Source organism: Felis catus, chromosome E2 (genome assembly GCF_018350175.1).
Source record: "Felis catus isolate Fca126 chromosome E2, F.catus_Fca126_mat1.0, whole genome shotgun sequence".
NCBI lineage: Eukaryota > Metazoa > Chordata > Mammalia > Carnivora > Felidae > Felis > Felis catus.
Genome location: NC_058382.1, coordinates 52978603 through 53004201, shown reverse-complemented (window position 1 = coordinate 53004201; position 25599 = coordinate 52978603). Strand labels below are relative to the sequence as shown.

General features: G+C 49.4%; 2 protein-coding genes across 2 annotated transcripts in view; one reads left to right on the top strand and one right to left on the bottom strand.

The window, feature by feature from the left end:
- Positions 1–10876, top strand: part of MAF (MAF bZIP transcription factor) — a 347997-nt gene extending 337121 nt beyond the window's left edge. The window contains exon 3 of the mRNA XM_045045967.1: positions 697–10876. The gene's annotated coding sequence lies outside the window, so the exon portion shown is untranslated. The remainder of the gene's footprint in view (positions 1–696) is intronic.
- WWOX (WW domain containing oxidoreductase) overlaps positions 923–25599 on the bottom strand; it is a 983070-nt gene continuing 958393 nt past the window's right edge. Inside the window, exon 9 of the mRNA XM_003998263.6 lies at positions 923–2069. Coding sequence (XP_003998312.1) covers positions 1881–2069 — 189 coding nt within the window. The 3' untranslated portion in view covers positions 923–1880. The remainder of the gene's footprint in view (positions 2070–25599) is intronic.

Here is a 25599-nt window from a genome sequence, read left to right as displayed (position 1 = left end):
GGCTATCCCAGGCTCATTCACCTGATCGTGGTTCCAGAGTTGCAAAGGCAGGCCCCAGTGCACAGGCACTTTTCAAATTTTCTAAAGCAAGTCATGTGGCCCAGGCCAGAGCCGGTGTAGTAGAGGACTGTCCAAGGTGTGGGGACCAGGAGGAGAACTGTGAGCACCACTTTGCAAACAGTCAACCTCAGAAACTCTAGAGGGTTTGGACCAGAAAAGCGACATTATCAGGTTCATGGTTTTAAAGGAGCTGCGATAATAAGGATTTTGTTAGGGAGACTGTAGCCAGAGGAGAGGACGTGCCAGGCTCAGAGCCCTGGAAAGCACTGGCGTTTGCCCGTACCACAGGGCCAGAGGCCCAGAGACTCATGACGTTGCCTGACCCGAAACTGCCATCGTCAGGATGAACAATGACATACACACACGTACCCTACCGCTTGGTATTTTGGCCAAAGCATTCTGTCATGCCATTGTGGATTTGCCTATCTCCCTGCTGGAATGGGAAAGGGGGTTAGTTAGAAAGAGACCTCAATCGCCCCCATTCTGATGCACAGATAGAGTCTCTAATCACCGAGAACTTGGTAATTGCAGGGGGAGCAAGCCATTGAGGACTGAAATAACCCGCGAGTAATAACAAAACCTCTCAGGTGAAATTAAACAATAGTCATTTTTCTTTTTCTCTTCTTTCTTCTGCAGAAAATATGATGCTGGCATGCTAATCGCGGGAGACAACTTGGCCCACAGACAGCCACAAAGCACAAAAACAAAACAAACTCAGAGAAGAAGAAACAAGAACGGTGTTTTCCTGGCGTCTACAAGAAGCGCTTTATTTTTCCTCTAGATTTCTTTTCTAAAAAAAGAAAACAAAACAAAAAACAAAACTGAAACAAACACTTAAAGAAACAGTGCGAACTTCAGGTGATAATATTCAAGCATGTTCTTTTATTAAGCATAGGATGGGAGGAGTGACAGGAAGTCTAAGCAGAAATCTCCAGCAGGATAACGCAGAGGTCTTGAACCTCTGCGATCCGGGTTACTTCTAGAAACTGCAGATGAGGAATGAATGGAAACGACTTTTTATCCTCTGCTCCCGCAAATATCCTGTATATTCTCACGGACGCAATGCTTCCTTTCTTGCCTGCCAAGGTGTCTAGGGCATGATTTGCAGAATTTGTTACAATCTCTAAAGAATTTTGGGTGCAGCTTTGGCGACGGAGTGGGCGGGCCAGCCCTTCTGTGACCCACCAGCTCTGTGTATGGCACCCATTTCTAAGTGTCACCTCCCTCCTGGCTGGCTGGAACAAGGGTCCCCAGTCATCACCGCGCCCACTCAGGCTTGGTCAGGGTGAGTCAAACAATGATCTCCTGGATCCGGGCAGCAAAGAAGGACAGACACTCGCCTCTTCTGCCCTCAACAGGAGAAGACCAGTTCCTGGCTACAGCGTGGCGATGGTAAGGCCGTGGCTGTGGTGGTGGCCAGGGTGGGGAGAGACAGGGGGCACCTGGCTACTCTAAACAGTGTGAGAGAATTGCTTGGGCTTCTGCCGTGAGACAAGGGACCCGCATACCAACTAAGCGTTTGCGTTCAAACAGGCCGCCACCAGGAAAGCAAAGAGACCCGGGCCTCACCCAGCCCCAGAGAAAGGAGATTGTCCCCCTGGCCCTGCCATTCCCAGCTTCTCACCGGCGCTTGGCATTTTTCCCTCTGTCGTGACTACTCTTACTTCCTTTGTCTGGTGGATCTGGGTTGGGGGCGGGGGTCGGGGGGGCTGGGGGGACCTGGAAAGGCCCGGGATCGTAAGTGGGCAGGGGCCCGGCGTCGGCAGCTACGCGCGCACAGGGCGGGTGTGTGTGCCGAGCACGCTCACGGCCGCTCACGCTCAGCCGGACTGGCTGCCGAGAGCTTCCTGGATTAACCGCTCGCTGAGCACCCACAGGGCGCGGGCCGTGTCTTCGCTCTGAGCTTCGGGGGACGGCACGCATCGGCAGCAGTTGTTGAAGTACATCCCTCCCAGGCCCTCGAGCTCTGGGGCGGCAGCACAGTAGACGGTGGTGGCAGCTCCTTGTTGCTGGAAATCAAAGAAAAAGAAGGCCCAACTCATTATTATTCTCATTATTGTCATTGTGATTATTTTTTAAAGAAAAGAGGTGATGAGCTGACTTCATTCTGTCTGGGCACGAGCAAGCCCCTCCGTGTCGGGTTCGGCTGCACCCCGATCTCAGCATGGCAGAGGGTACTGAACTCAGCACGTGACCCTAAAAGGGAGGCGGTGACCATCCTGGAAAAAAGCAAGTTCACAAACGCTGCTCGTAAAGCTGGTGTGACTTTTTACACCTCGTAGAGGAAAAGGCTTCAGAAATAAATACGCGCCGCAATAAATCACATCAAAGGTCTCTTCTGAGCCAAGAGAAAAAGAGGGTATATGCCTTTGAACATGCAGGAACAAGTTCATCCACCCCGTTGACTTCTGAATGCATGATGTGATTTGACCCCGAGATGTTTCCAGAACCTTCTGTCTGGATGAAACCAACCACTCTAATGCCCATCAGATAGAAAACCCAGGGAGGGCCTGGTGCCAGAGCCTCTCTTTATTTATTTATTTTTTTTTGCCCACGGTGCTGCTAGGAGAAGGGTTTGCTGGGTGAAAATGTTGAAAACACGCCTACACACGTTCTTCTTGCCACGCATACGTGTCTCAAGCAGACACAGGACACGTGTAGTAATTCATCCAGATCCCATGAAAACCTTTCTTCATATTCATCCCGCATTTGCAAGGGGACAGTGACTAAGGGGGTACATTTCCTCCCAGGCCACTTCAAACTGTAAGTTGCAATGAGTACAATTGATTACTTTCGATTCACCTTCTGAGTAACAGTTGGTGCTGTGGCTAGGGATGTGTGTGCCGATGGGGCACCATATCATCCCGGCTGACACAATGCTGTCAGGGATGCTGTAAAGAGGGCAAGAAATCACTTTGCTTTGCAAGCCATAATTAAAAATAATAGGCTGGTGTTCGTAGGGAGACACGATAGGCACGGCTCTAATTTAAAACCAATACAGTTTATCTGGCATCTTATGATTATTTATGTGGATCACAGCCCTTGCTGCATCAACTAATTATCAGCTGATAGGGAGGGGGGGGTTGCAGCAGAGGATGGAAAAAGGTAATGGGGATAAGGTCACCCTTAGGGGAAGACCCTAAAGATATTTGAGAGGCAAACGCATTTCTGTCCAGGTGTCGTAATTTTAGGACAGTGCTAAAAAGTAGACTTGAGTATTTTGCTCGTTTCTGTTTTTGTTTTTGTTTTTTTTTGGTGGGGGGGAGACAGGTTCAGTGTCGGGTTCTAGGGTCGCATTTCAATTGGTCTGAAAAGCAAATGGTCAAACGCAGTCAAGCGACAGGATTTTGTGGGGAGCACTGTGGAGTGGAGAGCAGCGGAGAGCGTCCGACTCGAGTCCTAGTGATAGCTGGATGCTTGACTGGGTTGGACAAGTCCCATTAGTCCAGAATCCGAACACCTGACATGACTCCAATTTAATTAAACAGGAATGGGTGTCCCATTTCCCCGGCCCCCTGGCCATGTCCACTCCCCAGATAGCCAGTTATTTCCTTGGATTCAGCTATTTCTTTTCGAATTGATTTGTGTGGCTCAAGTATAATGGAAATAAGTGTGTGTCATCCAAATTCCCTCTCACTGAATTATCATTCCTAATAACCCTTAGCTTAGCACCTGGCACATTTATCGAAAGAATTCCCAGCGGCTGATCTGACGACTCTTCGTGCCACGCGGGGGCAAAAGGGAAGCGGACTGCCTCTAAAGACAAATTGAAGAACTGAGAGGCTCAGCCTGGTAACTCAAGCCAAATATCACTTTGGCCTCAATTCTTAGCAGAGTTCAGGTGGAGATAGTGTTTTGCTTCATTTTCAGGATATCTATGATTTCCATCTTACTTGGCAGTGGCCAAAACCACCAAAGAGTGGTCGGGTGGTTTGCCAGCAGTTCCCAAGTGGTGAGAAAACCCAGTGAGCTCATCCCTAAACTCGGGCTCCCCGCCCCCCAGCGAGTGTGCTTACAATATTAGCATTCACCCGTCGTGGGAGAGAAGATCCAAGTAGGCGGCTTGGGAAAGCGAAAAGCGGAAGTCTTCCGAACCCAAGGTAGTACCTTGCCACTGTGACCTTCTAAAATGGTGTCGGATTGCGCTCTTGCATTGGTGGGATGGCATTTTTGCAAAGAAATTCTGCACGTCCATTGATTCAGAATCAGACTGATGAGGGAGCTTGGGGGCATGCGTCTTCCCTCGGTGGAATCTGAAAGCAGTTGCAGTTGACCTCATTTCGTGTAAACAGACACTTGGCTGCCATGCCGAGAACCATGCGTTTTAGAAAAGCCCAATCTTTCCCCAAGAGCTGGCTTTGATTCCTTTGCCACGAGGCTCGGGGTGGTGATCCACAGTCCTAATGGCATTCATAAGTAACTCCGGCTCTAGAGAAGAACATGGGGCAGTAGGGATCCCTGAAAGCAAAGACCACCTCTGCTCTGAAGATGAACGACATCCATTCGGCACATCCACCCTCCTGGGTCTTGCTCGGTTCGGCTGGTGCCCACTTCCCTTGCCTCTCTTGTCGGGACACTTAAGTAGTGACCGTACCTTTCAGTCCCAAGCCCACTCCCCTTCTGGCTTCTCGGGGAATTCTCTTCTCTTTTCGGCTGTGCCAATGGCAGCCTGAGTGACATCTTTATACGATCAGATGTGATGACAGTTTAATAACAAGTTCTCATTTTTGGCTCATCAGCTTTTTGGTCTGCCTATCATCAGAATGAGACAGAGCCACATTAGGGAAATCTCATTAGTAAATAAACCGGTACTGCTGATACAAGATAAAACATTTTTTAAACGGATGAAAAAAAAAAAAACTTGTTTCAAGAGCGCTTTAATCACCATCAGATGGCTTTCATGCCACTTTTGGGGCATCAGTACATAATTCAAAAAAGATGAAAGAGCCATATAAAGGAAACAATGTTAACAACTGTGCTATAAAATATCTGAAGAGACGTCCGGGTGGTTATCACCACTGCTTACTGATCCAGCGTGATAAAATAATAGCGATACCTTGACACATCAACACCGGCTGGAGCTGTGGGTTCCCCTAAGTGAAGTTTTAAGAACAGCTCACCCAAAGCTCACAGGTTCCAGGCAGTTGGGATCCCTGGGGACTGGGGTGCAGCGGCCCCGTCCCGTAGACACGGCACGAGTTGGGGTGCGGATGATGCAAGACGGAGAATTTCGGGGTAAGCCCAGCAGAACCTTTAATCACGCCCGAATGCCATTTCGGATCGAGTCAAACATTTGTGAGCTGCCAGAGGAGAAGTATGCCCTCAATCTTTATAGTGTATGCAAAATCACCTACGATTCTTTTTTGGGGGATTCAGTTAAGAGTATCTTGGTAATACGGGTGCGTCATTCTCTTTCAGGAATCATTTGTCAGATTGGCAGCCCAATCTTCAACTCCAGAAAGGTGGGCTTTAAAAAGCAGTTGTTGATGTAGAGTTGAGACCCTGAGATCGAAATGAGCCATCCTCACAAAACCCTTTGTGGGGATAAAGATGTTAAGTAGCTGCTTTTCATCAACCTTTATTTGAGAAGCACCGGCCATCATTCTGGAGCTGTCAGCATGGAATACAAATGAATATGGACTCTTTCCAAGGAAAGGTACAGAGGTTTCTGATAGACGATATATGGTAGAGGGAAAAAAACCAACCCCCACATATTCATATTTGTGATGCATTGGTTAGCAACTCTCATATAACTTGCGTTTTAATAAGGACACGTAGTACACGACGTTCAGTTTTCAAGTTTCTCTGTTTTAAAATGCATGCTTACTTAAAAGGAAGAATATAGTCCTGTCTTGCCGTAGATTTAACTATGAGACGTATAAAAAAGTAGACACACAGTCACGGAACATCTGTATATTCAGTGATTTCAAGCAGAGTAGATGTTCGGAGATTGCTTTATTATAGACATACTGATGCCAGGACATCGCGCAGCCAATGTTGAGTGAATCGACTCAACAGAAAGTAGTTGGGTAAAGAAACCCGTCACGAAAGTCAGCCCGAGCTTGGAAACCCAAGGAGGGGGGCAGGGAGAAGAGCCCTCTTGGAAATGAGCAGTGACTATCGTGCTGAATTCCCGGACAGTGATGGCAGGAAGACAACAGAGGGGCCTCTTGGAACCCTCAGAGCTGTCCCCGTTACTCCGCCAGCGTCTGCTAGGCAAACATGCATCAGATACGAAACCAGCCACCTGTCCGGTGGCTCCGGAATGCGGCAGAGTGACTTATCACAGCCTCGGTGGAGAAGAGGGAGTGAATGCACGTGTCTCGGGTGGAATCAAGGGCTGTCTCCACACCCTGTCTTTCCCTGTCTCCCAAGAACGCTCCCGAAACAAGAGTCTGTAACCCCTCTGCTGGAAAAGCTCAATGCCGTGTTCCGGAGTTCATCTCCGGATACCTTGGCACACATCTGTTCCTCCAAAGACAATAACGGTTTGAATCTCTGATTTGAAAGGCAAACGAAAGCAAACTGGCCCCCAAATGTTATCAGTTCCCTCCTTCCCATCTGAGAACAATCTTTTAAGCCCCAAAAGGTGCCGCATATTTCATTACACGGAGTAAGGCAGCTTGCAGAGGAACGAGGCTCGTGGGCCTTCCCCGGGAGCGCAACCACAGCCAAAAAGTCACCCCCTTCCTCCACCGTGATGCTTGTGCAATCGAACTGACAAGTCGTGAAGTAAGTGCTAATCAACGAACACACCGGCTTCTACCTAAATTATGGGAGACGCTAGAACAGAGAATTCCAAAGGACCCTGTCCTCCAAATTGTCATGCTCTTCTAACGAGTGGTTGCAAACAGGGACTATTCAAGGGGTAACAGTGGATAGCACGTACCGAGAGCTTATAATTCATCAGGCCCCGCCAGGGAGCTTTGTAAGCATGATTTTCTAACCCCCACGAAGCTCTCCAGGCCAGAGGCAATTATGATGTAGCCCCATTTACAGAGAAGCCCAGTTAGCATCAGAGATTAAAAGCAACTTGTCCAAAGCCACACAGATAACCACACGGACGGAACCACTCCGGAAGTCTTATCAGGTGGCCGTGCCAAGCCTCCTTCCCAAACAGGTGACACAGATGTTCGCCTATAGCCTGCTCCCTGTTGCCTGTCTCCCCTCTTGGCAGAAGCTTCCTGATGAGGGCCTCCTTGCCCTCCTCGCAGCCAAGCCATGGCTGGCCACGGTGTGATGCCCCAACGTGGCCTGCAATTAAGTGGGTTGTCATGCCTTCACCTGAGAAATGTTAAAAGGAGATTTTTTTCTGTTGTTGGTTTAGTCAGTGAACTAAATTGAAATTATATCCTTTTGGATTAACAAAACTGAAGGCTCAGCACCACCTCAGAAGATCCAATAGCAAATGACCTTCACGAAAAGGTCACCTGATTCAAAATGCCACCTCCAAGCTCCTCTTGGACCCTAGACTTTTTTTTTTTTCAGTGCAGGAACTGAACCACATCAAGACCAATGAAACCTAAGCAAATCTCCATCCTATAAGTTCGCATACATGTAAGATGCGTGTGGCCTTCTGGAAGACAATACCTGATGTGACATCAAGTGTTCAGAGGAAACTCTGGTCCCCATGCCCCATTCTCCCCCTGCCCCCCAATTAATTAATTCCTAACGATTGATTCCCACAAAGGCTTCAAACCATACGGGCTTGGATACATGTGGCTACTTCCTGTTGGCGTCAAAATAGAACTTTCTCCAGTACTTTGAGGAGTTCTGCTCACAGGCTGTTCTCAACATTGATTACAAAACACACTCAATTTCTCCAATAGAGAAAAGTGGAGAAGATCAGGAATGTGCAGATACCTGTTTTTAACTGTGGAGGCTTTAAAAGTCTGAGAGAATGTTCCAGAGCATCCATTTTGGTCACATTCGGACTCTTAGCCCTACAGAGGAGAACGTGTCCTGCTCTAAAGCAATGGACTTTCTCCTCTTGCCACAGGGAAACCGCTTCTTTGCTAAAATAAGTTCTCAAGTGTGGAAAACCTCAGAGGTTCCACTCGGTTGACTTGTCTCCCCCACAGCAGGTAAAGCAGTGTCATTCCCCAGGGGACACTGAGGACACAGCCTTGGGGGGCGGGGAGCTTGATCGCAATGGCTCCAGGGGAGGACCAAGCAATAGGGTAGGCCAGTCCATTGCCATGAGTGCAGCTGGTCCCAGCACAGGCTGGAGCCCCAAACTCAAAGGGTCTCCTGAGTGAAATGTTGGAGGGGGAGCAGTTGTGGTACCGCTTTCAAGAAAAAGCCACATGTCCACAGGCCTCCATTCAGAGACAGTCTACAAGGTGACACAGAACCTTTCTTGTCTGTTTTCAGGCATCCCAAATAGGTGCCCCAAACCAAGTCAGACTACAAGGACCACAGCATTGCCCTTGACAAAAGACATGAATTTCTAGCAGAGTCATTATGGAGTTTTAAGAGAATGACTTGGAGACCAGGGTAGAATGAGACGGAAAGTCAGAGGGCACATCACTGCTCTTCCTCTGAGAAACCTTTGCAGGAACGAGTTCAGAGACTGGTCGGTTCAGGACGGAAAGCTGGAAAGGTTTTGTTTTTGTGTTTAAAGACAGAAGAACATATTTGTCCTCACTAGCCTTAAGTTTTGCGGAGCAAAAGGCAGCCAACCCCAACCATCCAAATAGGCCCGACGCCATGTTTGTTCTGGGCAGGCCAGGCACGGGAGGATTTTCACTTAGGCTAGCAGCAGGATGTAAGGGCGCAGTGACCTTGGTAGGGTTTCAGGACCTGTATTTTCGATTCAATGAACTGTTCTGAACTTTCCCTTGAAATAAATGAGACCCTTTTCATACCTCTTCCGTGTTCCGGAATCCCTGCCATAAATGTTGCAAGGACTCCACGACAGATTTATGTCTGGTCTCAAAAGAGCGGAGGCGCAATATTTAGAATGGTTTTCATCTTTCTGAGACCTGCTGTTCTCCGAGGCCTGTAGACCTGCTTGGGGCAGGCGTCCAGGTTCCTCCGAATGAGGGGAAGGAAGAGGAACAGCACAGGTGCATTCCAGGTGGGCAACTCTAATCCTGCTTATCCCCCCTTCAATTCATGCCCACCAGAGCAACCTAAAGAGGACTGGGCCTGAGAGATGGTCTCCTTAAAAATAAGAGAGGATACCACTGATGGTCTCACAGCCAAGGAAGAATTCCCTGGGCATTCCCCGCCAGGGCTGCCCGGAAAACCCACACTGCTCAAAGTACAGTTTCTTTTCCAATGGGGAGTTCCCTGGGATGGAAAAACGCACTGGGGTAGCCATGCTTCCACGGGTTAGTTCGAAACGGCGAAGCGGAAGAGCCATAGAACTTTGCCACCCAAGATAGCATCATGCTTCCGTACGGGACAAATCTGACGGCTGGAAACTGAAATTTTCCAACCAGGTCGCCTCAACTCTAGTGCTGAAAGATGGCTGGGTGTTTTAAGAGGTAGAAGAAAATACTTAGCCTGTGTTCATTTGAAACAGTTTACATTTTTACTCTACTTTTTTATCCTCCGTTCTAAGTAGCTCTGTATACTGTATATAAATGTATGTCTCTGTATTTGCCACGTATACTGAAATAAACCTTTGAAATAATTGCCAGGCAGAATTAATGGGTTCCGTTCCCATATAATGATGCAGAGACTATCTTAACAGTACAGGTGAAACAGAAGCTCCCCCCCTTCCTTTCCTCTGCATGGAGTCACTCCACCGAGTTGGCCTGCCACGTTGGATCTTTTAGAAAGCCAAGAGCTGACTGTTTTTGCGAGCAAGCCAGATTTCAGGGCAAACCCCAAAGAAGCTGTTGGCTTAGATTTTAAGGTTGACAGTTCATTTACACCGAGGTCATGGAAATATTCCACAACTGTAGCACCAAAAGGCATGGGGGAGGGGGTGGAATAAAACCCACAGGGTCTTGTGATGGGACCACATCACGGCAAGACATTAACTCTTAACTCTGTCTTCCAGAAACCAATGAAAAGAATGGACTTTGCGAGAACTCAGCTCTCACAGGCAGACACCCATGTCTGGCCCGCTGTTTGCATTAGGTTTGCGCGTTTTTATAGCGAGCTCTCTACAACGGATCATTTCTCAGGCTCAAAGACGCTGGCCTTGTTAATATTTCATTTAGAACATACTGTGGAGAGCATCTCATTTATATTACTTCCATAATTAATGGTGATAGCTTAGGCACTGCCTTTATACAGAGAGATCTCGTCACAGTGGTCGATGGGTAATGAGAAACAATAGATATTTCATTCACCAGTAGCTTGTTGCTAGTTAGTAGGAAATGATCACGTGTGCTGTTGCTTTAATTGCCAGGGTAAATAATTCTGCCTCGGTGTTAGTGAACATTTTAAAGCACTTGATGCAAATAGACTAGAAACAAAACAAACAAAAAAAATTACCTTGATTATGCAACACCTTAGCATAGAAAGTTACAAAGGTATGTCTTTTTTTTTTAAACTGTATTCTATCATGCAAATATTATCTAAATATGCATGTGCTGACGACTCATCTACTGTATTTTAGGAAATACAATTAGGCTGCCTTTCTCTTCTCCTATGTAGACTGTAAATAGCTGTAGATCTTTCTCTTGTTTCCGTATGTAAATATATGTAAATACTAACAAGCTATGCATGCTGATATTCTAGGCAATTTCAGGTACTTTTATAATCTGAAGGCATGTACTTGAACTGGTTTGTTTAAAGGAAAAAAAAAACTCTCTCAAACTCTTTAAAGCTGAATAGAAATTAAAGATTTCTTCCTAGATGGTTGTGGTTTCTTTTGTTTGCTGTCTCATCCCTGAACAGTGCTCCACTCAGTTTCCCTTGCCTGCTCCCAGGGAGGAGACACATGGCCAGGCACCTGGGCCAGGAACAATGTAGAACTGTTTGGCTTTTGTGTCTTCCCACTTTCCTTGAGTTTTCTCAAGAACTTCTAGAATCATAAGCTAGGCGGCTCTGGAGTTCTCTAGCCAAATAATCTGGGGTTAAAAAAAAATTCGTATTTACTGCTCCCCTAATAGGTGCCAAGCACAGTTCTAGATCATTCACGTCCCCAAAACCCTATGAAAAGATCCTGTCGTCCCCATTTCAAAGATGCAGAAACTGAGTCACAGCGAGATCAACGTGTCCCTAAAATGCCTTCCAAACCCTGATGCTCTCCTGCATGCCAAGGGTAAGTAAACTTGTTCTGCAAAGAGTCCGAGAGAATCTCTTAGGCTCTGCGGGCCATATAGTCTCTGTCACAACAAGTCAAATCTACCACTGTTAGGAAAGCAACCACGGACAGCATGCACACTGGGGAACGTGGCTGTGTTCCGATAAAACTTTATTTACAAAAACAAGCAGTGGGCCGAATTTGCCCTACACGCCCCAGTTTGCCAGCCCTGCTCTACTCCTTGCCAAAACTCAGGTGCTCTTCAACAGAACATTAACATTTCCCTTTCGAGTATGTTTATGTGTTTGATGGACTGGGGAAGTCATTTGATCAATTGAAAACTCCATTTCTTCCCTGCAGGTAGCAACACTATTTGTCGAAGTCATGAAATAATAAGGAGGTGAGCAAAAATGAAGTCCCTTGAGCTTATAAATCAAGCTGTCTTTCTCAGACAAATCTCATTGCCAGGTTTCAATTTAGTTATCTTTTGTTTTCATAAATGGGGATGGAGGGAGAAAGTACGAAAGGCTAGGTTAAAAAAAAAGAAAGAAAAAAGAGAAAGAAAGAAATGGAGCGACACTCACTCTTCAATGAGGGGAAGGAGCCTATTACCTCCGGTATCTATGGAAACCAAGCAGCACGCAAACTTTTTAATGGCTGGAAACAGCACTGGCGTTTGAAGATGTTTTTCCCAAGTATGATGCTTCAGTGTAAATGCATTAATTGACAGTTTCCTTCGGGACTTTTTTATTGAAGTGTCCCAACTTAATTTGATGGCACAGGGAACTCTCTGGAGCCCTTGAAGAAGGCGGCAAAGGTAGGTCTTTAGAAAACTGAGCCGGCTCTGGCGTCCTGCACAATATCTGACTCTCCTGCGGATCAAGTGAAGAGCCAGCCCTCACTGCCTGTAGTTCTCCCCTTAGGAAGCCCTCTGAAGTCACCATGGGCTGGGAGAGACTCCCTCTAGCCTCTGTTCTAACAAGAATCAACATCGCCTCTTGGGGCCTGTAGGGACCGGGGGCGGGAGGGGGAGCAGGAGGAGGAAAGACCGCGTGTTCTGTGGTCCAGTGGCACTACGGGAGGGTAGGGAAAGACCAGGAGCTGAAGCCACAAATGCACCCGAATCCTGAGGCTCGAGCCTCAGCTGTGAATGGGCATAGTACCAGCCTTCACATGGTCTTGGGAGGACTCGTGATAACCTCTGGCCGTTTCCTGAGTTCACAACAGATAACTAGTTCAAAGGGGCCTGCTGTTCCGTTCAGAGTTTTAAGAAGGAAGCATACAGACCAGACTGCCCTTTCCTTTGTTTGAGGGACGTTCAGTAGTAGGGGGCAACGGATACTGCCTTCAAAATTCAAGTGGCGGTCATCTTTCTCACGGTCGTCATCCGGCATCTTTGGGTGCTGTGCTGGCCATGGATTCCACTGCTCCTCTGGTTCCCTGGCCGCAGCAACCAGAGACCCAAGTTCACCTCCACATCCCTAGGACACTTATATTTGAACAACGGCCACAATTGTTTGTTAAGCACTCTAAAATTCCCGACTCCACTGCCGACCTCTCACCCGGCCCCTAGGCCCTCGACACAGAACTCCTTCAAATCTCCAAATCTCCCTGTGCAATGGTGTCTAGAGAAAAGGACGCACGGATGGACCCACAGGTGAGCAAGCAAGTGCAGTTAAAAAAGAAAAACCACGAGGCACCTGGGTGGCTCAGTCGGTTAAACGGATGACCTGACTTCCGCTCGGGTCATGATCTCACAGTGGGTAGGTTTGAGCCCCGCATCAGGCTCTGTGCTGACAGCTCAGAGCCCGGAGCCTGCTTCAGATTCTGTATCTCCCTCTCTCTCTGCCCCTCTCCCACTCCCACTCTCCCTCTCAAACATAAATAAACATTAAAAAAAAAGTGCAGTAAAAATGTAGACTCTAGGTGTTGGGTAGATAGGTGACTGCTACAGTATTCTTTCAAGTTTTCTACTTAAAAGCTTTTATAATATAATGTTGGGGAACTATTCACATCCATCCCTGTGGGATATGATACCCATTTCACAGATGGGAAAGCTGAGGCACAGAGGTGGCACTGAGTGGCCGAATGTCTTCTGCCCGGTAAGTGGTGACATCTGTCTTGAAAGCCACTTGGCTCAGGCGTTCCTTCCATAAAAGGCCCATACGCATCTCTGTTACACCTCCTAGTGGCAATTAATCCCATCCCTCTGATTCTACTAGTCTGGTTTCTGCTTCAAACATGAAAACTGGTTTTCCCACTGTATTCCCCCCAGGATGGCAGGTCTTGGGGTCCCCAACTCAGACCCCAGGAATCAATGATCTCAAGAGCAAAAGTGACCATGTGTGCAGGAATGTGGACTTGTATCCATTCATGTGGTGGCTATTTAATTTGGCTTTTGACTCTGAGTTCCTGAAGGTAGAGGGTTATTCTCCCTGGCTGAAAGCATCCCACTCGGTAGAGAAGGGCTGATGCCTTCTGGCATGTTGAGAGTGTCTGCGATTTGGACCCAAAAGTCTGAGATGGGAAGCTGGGCAGAGAGCACAGGCGAGCAGCACAGTGGGACAATCAGGGAGCCAGAAATCAGATGCAGGGGTGAGGATGTTGCGGGCGGGAGGCAGGGGCCGATGGCATCGGGGCCACAAGGGAGCATGAGATGGTCAGGTGAGCAACCGTCTGGCCAGGCCTCCTGCTCACAGTTCCGTCTCGCTACGGTCAACCCCAAATTTTAGAAACTATGAGAGGGGACCCTGAGTGGCTCAGTCAGTTAAGCATCCAACTTCGGCTCAGGTCATGATCTCACGGTTCGTGAGTTTGAGCCCCACGTCGGGCTCTGTGCTGACAGTTCAGAGCCTGGAGCCTGCTTGGGATTCTGTATCTCCCTCTCTCTCTGCCCCTCCCCTGCTCGTGCTCTGTCTCTCTCTCTCTCTCTCTCTCTCAAAAATAAATAAACATTAAAAAAAAAAAAAAGGAAGAAGCTACAAGACAATCTCAACCCAGTCCTGATGATTTGGGCAGGTGTCCCCTGTCAACCATGCTCTGCTTCATATTAACTTCATATTTAAATGTTTCTCTGCTTGGAAATTCTCCTCCGGGCTGACCCAGCACCCTCACCTCTTTCCTTTCAAACGCTAGAAGATACGAAGCCTACGTGTCTACCTTTCGGTCTTCCCTCTGGGGACTCACCGGTCACCTGCCCCGGCCCCTCGCCTTTGGCCGATCGCCCAGCCCGGTTATAGTCTTTCCACAGCAGGGACCTTCCAGCCCGTGAACCACCTTCCTTCCAGACACACCCCGAGGTCCTGTGTCCTTGGCTGGGATGAGTGGGAGGCTGGACAGCTGCCTCAGAGAGGGTGAGTCCCAGCCCAAGTGTGACGCAAGCAACAACACAGCACTGGTGATGATGGTAATGACCTATTGGCCCTTCCGACCCTTTTCACCAGGTAGGGCTTACCCTGGAGCCAAAGGCTAAGGAGGTGAAGCCGCTCGCGGCCACGCACCTGGGAAGCAGCGGAGCTAACATCCAAACTGAGCGTGTCTGGGTCCAAGCCCGTGTGCTCGTTCCTAATGTTCCTTCTGACTCCACACCCTGGTTGCTGTACAGCTTCCTGGAATGATGCGCAAATGTGGAAAACTAGGCCCATCAGGCTGTGTTCACGTCCCCTGCCTCAGTGACTGGCCAAGTGGCCATTCACAGAGCCTCAGGGACCTTCCTCCTCCTTTCTTCTTTTTCTTTCAATGTTTATTTACTTTTGAGAGAGAGACAGAAGAGGAGAGGGAGACAGAATCCAAAGCAGGCTCCAGGCTCTGAGCTGTTAGCACAGAGTCCCGTGCGGGGCTTGAATTCAAGAGCCAGGAGATCCTAACCCGAGCCGAAGTTGGACACTTAACCTCCTTCTTTCTGATCTCCATTTCTTAGTCCTTCAATCCCTGGCTTCTGGCTCGGTGTCCCCTGCTTCTGGGGATATCATTTCTGCCCACAAATGATTTGGGACATACCCCAGGAGGAGTCTGGGGCCCTTCCCCTACAGTCTTCCTCTTTCACCAATTGCTTCTCAGGCAAAGCAGGTCTTGCAGGCTGGCAAGCCTTGGGTTAACAGTCGGGCGACTGTGGACTGTCTCCCAGCAACCACCAGGTGGGCCCGTGACAAGCCACCTGCGGCTGGGACTCTCCTGCCCTCAAAGTTCAGAGAAATGTTGAACTCGGGACAACCGGCTACACCAAAGAGAATCTTACCCTGCTTTCTCCCCTTCTGGCTGCCACACCTGATGGGAGATGTCTTGATAAGAGAAGGGACACAAACACGCTCGTACCTACCAAACAAGGTGTCAGTAATGATACAAGCCAGTGGTGTGGCCGGCCCTCAAATTGTCAGGGTGGTGGAAAATCTGCCCTCTGCTGACTGTGCCCTCCGGATTCCCAATCCACCGACTTAACAAGCCAGGCCCCTTAATGGATGAATCCATATGGGGTCTGATCCCTCTGTGGCACGTTCCAGGTGACAAGCCCTAGAATACTTGCTGAATTCTTGCAAGAGCCCTATGGAAGTATCATTATCGCCATTTTACGGACATGTAAACTGAATCTTAGCAAGTAAAATAACTTAACAAATAATTCTTGACTCTTGAATTTTGGTTTTGTGCCACCTGCTCACCCCCCCCCCCCCCATGCTAAGGGATGCATGTGATTTTAATGCTTCCAGTAAGGGTCATCCCCCTGCTCCTCCAGATCCTTTCTGAGGCCACTAACCCAAATTACGGGTAGGGCTCTGAGTCCCAAAAAGGCAAAGCTCAAGGCATAAGTAGCAGAGTCGGGAGCTGAACCTAATCCCTGGGGCTCCGGAACCCCACTCTTAACAACGGTAGCAGGAGAAAGGGGAAGGTGCCGGAGGGACATAGGAGCATTGCACATCTAGTGTTCAAGACTTTACACTATCATTGTAGTAGGCCTTTCTTTTGTTCTTATTTTTTAGAGAGAGGTATAGCACGAGTGTGGGAGGGGCAGAGAGACAGGGGGACAGAGGATCCAAAGTGGGCTTTGCACTGGGAGCAATGAGGCCGACGCGGGGCTCGAACTCAACAAACCATGAGATTGTGACCTGAGCCGAAGTCAGACGCTCAACCGCCTGGGCCCCCCCAGGCACCCCACTGTAGATCTTTCAACAACAACAAGACCTTTCAACATCCTAAGCATTCCACCTTTCACGGGTTCTGTCTCATTTATAATACTCCTGTTGAACACACACGGAATCCGAGGGTCAGGGAAGTTAAGGAACTTGCCCAAAGTCACACAACGAGTAAGGGGTGTCGCCGGGATCCACACCTGAGCTGCCCATGCCCTTAACCTCTTTGCCGCTTGGCATCTTGGGCTACAGAAGTCAGGCCCTCGCCATGACCTTTGTCATTTATCCTGCGTTAGGAGAGATGTCTCCAGTTGGCTGCTCACAGACTCTGGACCGTGAGGCTAAAACTGGGATGGAGGCCAGGGGTTCAGCTGCTCGTGAAAAAATAATGAAAAGTGGCTCCTTGTGCTGGTCACCTTGAATCTGTGATCAGAGGAGGGGGCAGTCCTACGAAGGATAGCCTTTTAGTGGGAAAAAAAGGGGAGGGAGTCACTTTCCCCCCTTGTTTTTAACATTTACTATTCTCTAATGCTGCTTCTGGTCCCCAGATTTGGGGAAAGGGCCAATTGATTTCAAGTGTAATACAGAGAAGGGCAGATCCATAACTGCTCTAGATTTCAGTACCATTTAATCCCTCCCTAGAGGCTGAGAAGTGTAACTTCCTGCTAATTGGGATGCTAGGGCCTGAGACTCAGGACCACTGTATCTCTAGGGTCCACGCATCAACCACCTCCCACTATCATGGGGGAGACGTACCCCGTCCTTTGCCTTGGGTGTTCACGCTTTCACCGCGATGAACAGGCAATGGGGAGAACAAATACACGAATTGCTAACTGTAGGGTATGTCTAAAGTGTAGAATCGCCTTTCTAAGCCCATAAAAAATCCTGGGTTACTGCCACGGTCATCCCTTCGGCGGCGGGGTGGGGGGCAGGTGGGGAGGAGTCAAGCAAGATAACCACAATTTGCTTTCCCGTGGGGAGCTTTGCACGTCTGTGAAAAGCAGTGTCGGTGACAGTTTAACACCTGGCTCACTGGAACACGGAGGGGAGAGAAGACTTTGATCCGCAATATCTGCCCAAACCCGTGGTGTAAATACTCTCAACACGACCGTTTGAACGTGGAGTCGGGAAGAGGTCCACACGCTCAGCCTGGGCAAGCTTGTGTGACACTGCCACCGGTGGGGGGGGGTGGGGGGACCACAGAACGCACCACCAATAACAGTTTGAAGGTCATGAGGCAGGACAAAACAGGTCAGGACCCCAAGTATAACCGCACTCTAACCGTTGGGGCAGGCACAGCGGCAAAGTAGAGACCCAAGTTGGTTTGGGGGACCCGGGGGCCAGAGTAACACAGACCTGTGACATTTACATTTTGTTCATGTTGGTCCCCATAATCTCAAAGCCGATTCCACTCAGGTGGCGCCCGCAGCCCGAGGTGACCATAGTTGCCAACGTGTATTGAATTGGTTATAGGTCCGAAACCTCCTTCTAGAAACTTGGAAACACTGGCGCATTTACGGCTGCAACAATTCTTCAAGGTAGAGAATGACTTCACCTTAGAGATCATGAAACTGGAGTTCAAGGAGCTAGAATGTGGTCAAGGTTACACAGAGCTCTTGAAAGGCAGTGCGAGGATCCAAACCCAGATCTGCCTGACTCCAGACCTCGTCATGTCCCTGGCTCCCTGGGAACTGTGCTCTCTCTGACTTCAGCATCCTTGGAAACCACATGGTTCTTGTCTTAGGTTCTTTTTTGCAACATGTGGCCAGCCATATATCATAACAAATACATGTGCCCCCAGCATGTCTCCCATGGAGCAATACCGGATCTGGGAGCCTATGGGGTTGTGGGTAAGAATAGGAGGTATGAGAGGAGGGGAGGTGGGGGGGTGTCAGGGAGAAGAGGAGATGGGGACCGCTTGGTGGATTGGAAATCTCAGGACAGCGAATTATTATTTTTCAGATATTAACGAAGCTGGGTATAGAGACTCAGAATTCACTCCTTTTGCCCGGCATCACAAGCCTAGTGGGCAGACACAGCCCCCTGGTACCCAGGAGCTTCGAGTACATGGTTAGGGCACACATTCTGAAACGGAAGGCCTTTCATTCAGTTTGTCCACCGACAGACGAAGACACGGAGAAGGGGAAGGCGTTCATTCACGCTGCACTTTCGTAACTTCATCAAAGGTGCTAAACCTCGAAACTGCTTTGGTTTTGGTATTTCCTCAGCTGAACGCACAAACAGGTTCCTACCGACGAAATTGCACCAGAAGGGTCTGTGCTGGAACTTGATGATGTTGCTGTCCCAGCCTTAAAAGTGGCTATTTTACACAAAGGGAGCTTTGCCACCTGAGTTACCCAAATCTTTCCTGCATGGGAGGACTACCGTTTTCAAACAGGGAACAGAAACCAATGACGTCGGAAAGGAGTGAAATTGTCTCTCCCTTCTCAGCCGAGAAGGGAGATACGTGAGAATTCAGGATGTCAAACGAACCCTACCGGCCGAATTTGCTCTAGGGTCCCGTGTACCCCCAAGCGGAGAGTTTCCTCCAAACACAGTACTCGTTTAATCTGATGTAACCATTATCCCTGCTCAGTGCGGGCCCCTTTGCCACCGGCCAGTTCTGGGTCTAGAGAAGACAGCCTACCTTTCTAGCTCTTTCCTCTCCCTGTCTTCTATCCCTGTACCCCACTTACATGAACAGACTCAAGTGACAGAGGTATGGCTTCCAAGGGTAGCAGGTGCTGTGGTGTGCTGCCGAGACCCCCATTCTAGACGGGGGGCGGGAGGGGGGCGGAAATCGTTTCCCTAGCTGCTGGGCTGATGTCTGCTGGGGGCCGAGTCCTTCCTTGGAAGCGGCTGTCAGCCAAAGGGATGTGCCCTGCCCAAGGACACACCCCTCCGGGAGGCAGCCCACGTCCCTGACTGCTTGGCCTCTTGGCCCCAGATGACGACATCTCTGAAGGGTCGCCCTGTTTCAATCTCCTTACGACTGGCTGACGTGTCCGCTGCTCCCCCATCGCAGCTCAGTCCTCTCCCTGTGCCCCTCCACGCCACATGGCCCCTCACACACGGATCCCAAGAGCACCGCCCGCCGATCCTGCACGCCAACCCCGGCCGCAGCCCGCTGCCCCGCTAGCTGACCTCCAACACGCGACAGCTGTCTGACTTTGGGAAATACACTCAGCCACCGTGCAGCCGTCTTCTCAGCCGTAAATCTGAGATTCCGATACGATTTTGATGGCTAAGTCAGAGCGCGCGTGCAACGCACGGACACGGAGCTGGCGTGCGCGACCCGCTCAACATTAAGAGCGGCACGGGGGTCGTAGACGTATCGGCCATCCCGGGGGCTCGTGTTCCTCTCTGCCTGCAAGATCCTTCCTCGGCCTTGGGCTCGGTGGGGAGATGGTGCGGCGAGAAAAGCACAGACTTCGGGGAGCTTCCAGTTGGGACGCTGTATTCAGGCATGTCTGCCAGAAAGATCCCTCCAGCAACTCTATTAAAAGCATGATAAAGAGGGCACAACTTATTTAACTCCAGGATCAAGAAACATCAGCAAGAATTTTGGAAGATGAGAAGCAGATGGACCAAGGGGGACTCCTGACCCGGCAGAGCTCTGGCCACGGAAGGCGGAGGCGCCCAGAGACGAGCCGTGCCCGCCGTGGAACTCGGAAACCGGAGGGGGCGGCAGAGGCTGGGACCAGGAGGAAGAGAACCAGGAAGGCTTGACCACACGGCGGAGAAGGTCCGCACAGAGTTCTCATGCGTGAGACACCTTCCGTCATCACCAAGTTCAGATGTCACCCCCTAGAACGGACACCTGTCCTCACCTTCACTGCCCGTCCTGAACCTCGTGATGTGGTCACGTGTGTGCTCTAGACTCTGACCTCGGTGAGAGGGGTTCCTGGCAGCCCCTCCAGAGCCTGCCCCAGTGGGTACTTAGCACTTCTAAAGATATGAGTGCAGAGTGATTGAATACCCTTTGCGAGGCAAAGGAAAACCAAAATCCATCAGTCCGAACTCAGTTGCTGCCTAAACAAAATCGCAGGTCAATGTTCTTTTTTCCTTTCCAAACTGTCGTGGGCGTGACTTTGACAGGGTCGTTCTCTGCAAGGTATGACTCACAGGAAAGCTGTTTTTACACGCTTCCTACGTGCCCCGCACTGACCTAAGCTTGCTTGCTTTCTCTTTCTCTTTCTCAACACACACACATACCGCACCCGTGTCGTCCTTGCCACAACGCTGGGACATAGGTTTGTTCTTATTTCCCCAAGTTCACGGAAAGCCAGGACCCACGGAGGGCTTCAGGGACTCTCTGGGTTCTTACTGGCGAAACTGGGATTCGATCCCATGCCCTGTGACTCCAGAGGCCGTGCTGGCACGGCAGGCAAGGGGCTAAGGATGCTTCTGTGGGGTCCCAGGGAGATTCCGCTTGTCCCTGAGCTTGCGTTCCTGGTACAGATTTCTGGGAGGCTCCGGGCCCATGGGCTCAGCTGTTGCCTGCAGGCACTCGATAGTGAAGGCAAGTGGGCTCAGGGGCTGCCTTCTGGAGCCCTGTCTCTCTGTCCCGAGTCTCAGTCCAGGAGAAGAGACACCACCTCAGAGAAGGCCCTGACATGGTGACATTTTGATGTCTCCTCTTACTCTTGAGAGACCAGGGAAGCCGGAGTCCTGCGCCCCAACCAAGCAGAGGGCCAGCCTCGATGCACCTGCAGAACCTGGGGCTGTGGATAGGCGGACTCTTTGGGGGAAGAACCGACATGAGTCCCGTCCACAGGGGTCTTTGCGGTAGGTCGTACGGCAGGTGCGAAAGTGAGCTCAGGCCAAGGTATGTTTTAAGGGAGCCATAATCCCGCCTGCCTATCGATTTAGCTTCCCCTCAAATTCCACCCTTTTGACAAGGGCTGGACTTAGCGATCTTCTAGCTTATCCGGCCTTGTCTACGCTCTGAGAGGAGGACTTTGCTCCTTCTCCTTCAAATCAGTGGGGTCTGACCTAAAGTCCTTGGCGGGTTGGGTGACCCACAATGAGAAAAGGGGGTAGGGTACCTATTTACAATATTTTTAAGAGCCGAATGAGAAACATGCTTTATCCACAGAGCGACCACGCGGGCCATTATTTACTGAATCTAATTCGTTGGGAGACCAACGCCTCTCATAATCTGAGGGCCCATGGAAATAAGACAGGGGCTCTTCTGTAAAGACAAGGCTCAGAAGCACCAGCCCGCCTGCGAAGATTTTCTCATCAGGCCTCTTTCCTGACCCAGGTTCCAGAAGGACCTAAAGATCAAGAACAGCAGGGAGGAGGGCTGTGGTCCACTGGCACGTGGGGAAATACCTCACAGCAACTGAGGCCTCCTCGGCTCTCGGCCCCCCGACAGCTTCCAATGTACAGCTCTACGATCCTGCAGGGTCACACGGTCTCTGGATCAGACAGGCTGGACACAGCAGAAAATAAGCAACCCTTCGGGGGTTCACAGCCAGGGAGACCAACTTCTTTCCACCCTTCATCAGCCAAAATGGAGCAGCAGAAGGGGGCGGGGGTCAAGGAGTACGGGGCTGACCCTTCCGTCGTTCACCTTCTCCCCAGTCACTGGTGACGGCCGTGGCTGATCCCTCACCTGAGTCCCGCAGCTGCGTGATGAAGCTGGAGCTCAGAGAGGTTATGCAAGTTGCCCAAGGACACACAGCAAGTGGCAGGGTTAGGACTCAAATGTGAAGAGGGACGGTTGGGTCCCAAGTTCATATTCGCCTCGCCATTCTCTCTCTCTCGTACCAAGAATAAGCACAGGGGATAGGCTCCACACAGGAAATTAAAATGAGGGGTACAAAAATAAGTGAACAAAACCAATTTGAGAGGAAAGCTGCCTTTATAAACAGAGTCACGTGGATGAGCTTTCTGAATCACCTTGCCACCAAGAGGGACCCTTGACCTTTAGGTCATAATAGGGTCTGCTTTCCGCCTGACCCTTGACCAATAGGGACCGCACCACGTACAACCCCACATCTCTTTCAGGTGTCCCAATGGGCAAAAAGCCCCTTGAAAATGAGATTTTATTCGCCCGTGCCTCTCCGGCACTTAGCACCGAGCCTGGCATACAAGTGAGTGTGGGAATAGTAACCACGTGGTGAATGAATGAATGAATGAATGAATGAATGCCTGAACAGATCACCAAACAGCCATTTGGGGCTCTTTCTGCCCCATTTCACACCCAAGGGAGGCATATTGTGGAAATGACTCATCAGTGGCTACCCTGACTTTAAAAATACACACATTCCTTATTAGAACTGGCAGGAACAATTTTGGTCCCGAGAGCACAGCTCCCTGCCCACCTAATATTACACGAGGTGTTAACTACATTATCTGGAAATACCCTATGACTAATTCCCCATCCCTTATCTTGAGGAGAAGAAAATTGTCTCTAGCATGAATGCCCCAGATTCCTGGTCAGTTTATGTAAGGCGTTTCAAGTGATTGCGGTATTTTAAGCCATTTTTAGCTTAAATCACCTGATGTGGGGGGAGTCTGGCAAACTTGATCTCTTGTTCCCTTAAACTCCGTTTCTCCACTAATTTTGTTTAAACTCCTTACTGCACCCTAAGTACTTCTCTACTGAAGAATGGGTTTATAAGTGCACATCCCCTTAACTATGCGATTTTTTTAAATAGACGATTAATTTAGCGGATTGCCCATTATCACTCTCAGCGCAAAGCTCTATTGAGTAATTCCACATTTACCTGGGCCGAGGGTGGGTGGCGTTTCTTCTTTATCATGGCCTATTTGGTGGTTTTGTCAGTCGACAACTTTTCTGCCTGGTCCGCATACGAGTCGATAGAAACTTTCTCCAGATCAGGTCTCAAATGATCCCCAGTGATCAAGCGAGAAATCAGTTTCCACAAGGCCTTCATCTAGCTAGAAAACCGGGCTTTTATAAAGAAGCTAGAGAGGTGGGCCTTTGCTTTGGAGCGACTAAAGCTACTTTTAAATAAACAACATCCACAGCAAAGCAAAAGCCAGGGTGTCAGACAGACTCAGCGTCGAGGCCCCGATTTCCTGCAAACTCAATGGTCCTTTCCTCTTCTCAACAGAACCCACACTTTATTTGCCTTCTGAGCATCTCATTATAGATACAACACTATTTTGTTTAAAGGTGTACGCAGATGAGAGATTTAACAACCATTCAGAAAGTTGAGGGACCACCATCTAGTTAATTTTCCGAGTCAAGGGTCCTTGAACTTTATAAAAGAGCGGGGAGTAAGTATTTTAGGTTCTCGTGGCCCTGGTGCTGTACTCCACAAGCAGCCTGTAAACAAATGGGCGTGGCTCTGTGCCAATAAAACTTTATTCACAAACACAGAGGGCCGGCAGGCTTTGGCCTGGGGGCCGCAGTTTTCCCTGCCCCTTCTGCCTAATACTAACTACCTAATCATCGAAGCAACTCCAACGAGTTTACCTTCTAAATGACTTCCCTCCCTTGACCAAATGCACTTGCCATTTGACTAAACTTCCACGCCAGTTTAATCCAGGAAATGTGTTGCTAAGCCCCCTCCGCGGGCCTGAACACCCAGAGACACGTCAGTAAGTCCTTGTGGTCTTTGGCATTCATATCCAGGCCCCAGGCAGGAATCCGTGCCTAATGGTTCCACATTAATTCCTGTGAATTTTTCCCATAAAAAAAAAAACTTGTTATGAAATCATTTTCATGGGAAGACAAAATGAGGAAGAATGCGAATGCCTTCAAATGAGTACATCTTTATCTTCCTTCCCCACCCCCACCCCCAGATCTGTTTCCTAACACGAGATAGAATCCAACACCACTGGCAATTTTTAGAGTTAAATTTCCAAGAAAAATCACTCGGGTCTTAATCGCGAAATGTCAACTAATCACCCCTCCCAACCTCAACATCCTCTCCAGGAGGAGCAGGTAACAATGTTCTGGGCCTGAAATTTCAGTAGGGCCAAACGAATCAGAAGAGCAGGACGAAAAAGCCCCCTCACCCCTCACCAACACCTCTAATCTCTTCCAGTTAACATCTGGTGTAGACGGACAATGCGGAGCCCCTTCCTGTGGAACGAGGATTGCAATGAATAATTATTGCTGCAGAAATATGCTCTCCTAATAGGTGCCTTTTCAAGATGCTCAGTTTTTCAGAAAGTTGACGCTACTTGGGAAGACCATGAACCGCGGAGCAAGAAGAAGCCCGTGCGTCCAGGCTCAACTGTAGCTCTTTCCCTGTGCAAGTGTTCAGAGAAAGTTTCCTCTCTCCCACCGTATGTACGTTTTCCTTTCCTTCCTCCCCGGCAAATGTCTGTCGCCGCTTCCATGCAGAACGCGAAACCCTTCCACGACGCGTCACGATATAGATTTGGATGCAATGAAGACTGTAATTATTGAGCATTGATGAGAAAGAATATTTTCCCTCTGGTGCGTGTTAGCCCGGCTGCTCACACACAAGTGTGAATACCACTGCTTCCAGCTTACGTTGGCACTGGCACGTGGGGAAGTAGAGGAACAGCAGCAAAGGAAACAGGGCTCAGCTCAGCCCCGGAAAAGCGAACACTGATCCCCACCGCTGTCTCTGGAGAGCAGGGAGCATTTGGGGGAGAATTAACGGTGGCAATTTGTGTGCAGGATTTAAACATCAGGCCCTGGGGCTAAGAGGCTTGGACGACCCAACCAGCAAGGCCATCAAGAGTCAGGTCCCAGGGGCGCGCGGGTGGTTCAGTTGGTTAAGTGTCCGACTTGGGCTCAGGTCATGATCTCATGGTTTGCAGGTTCGAGCCCCACGTCGGGCTCTGTGCTGACAGCTCAGAGCCTGCAGCCTGCTTCGGATTCTGTGTCTCCCTCTCTCTCTGCCCCTTCTCCACTCACACTCTGTCTATCTCACTCTCTCAAAAATAAATAAACATTAAAAAAAAAAAAAGAATTACATAAAAGAGTCAGGTCCTGCCTCATGATGTGGCCCGGAAGGACCGCCTTGCTGTATCAACACTGAATTGCAGGTTTGATTTCCTAAATGTGGAAATTAGGTAAAGCAGAGGGAAAATGGTTCTCCGGGGCACTTAGATTAGTAATTTGTAATTTCTCGACAAAGTGTGCTTAGCCCAGTGCCCCACCAGATATTCTGCAAAAAAGGGACTCGGGAAACCTTTGAAAAGAAATCTGCAGTGTCTTCTCCACAGAAGGGAGAACGTACCCTTGCTACAAAA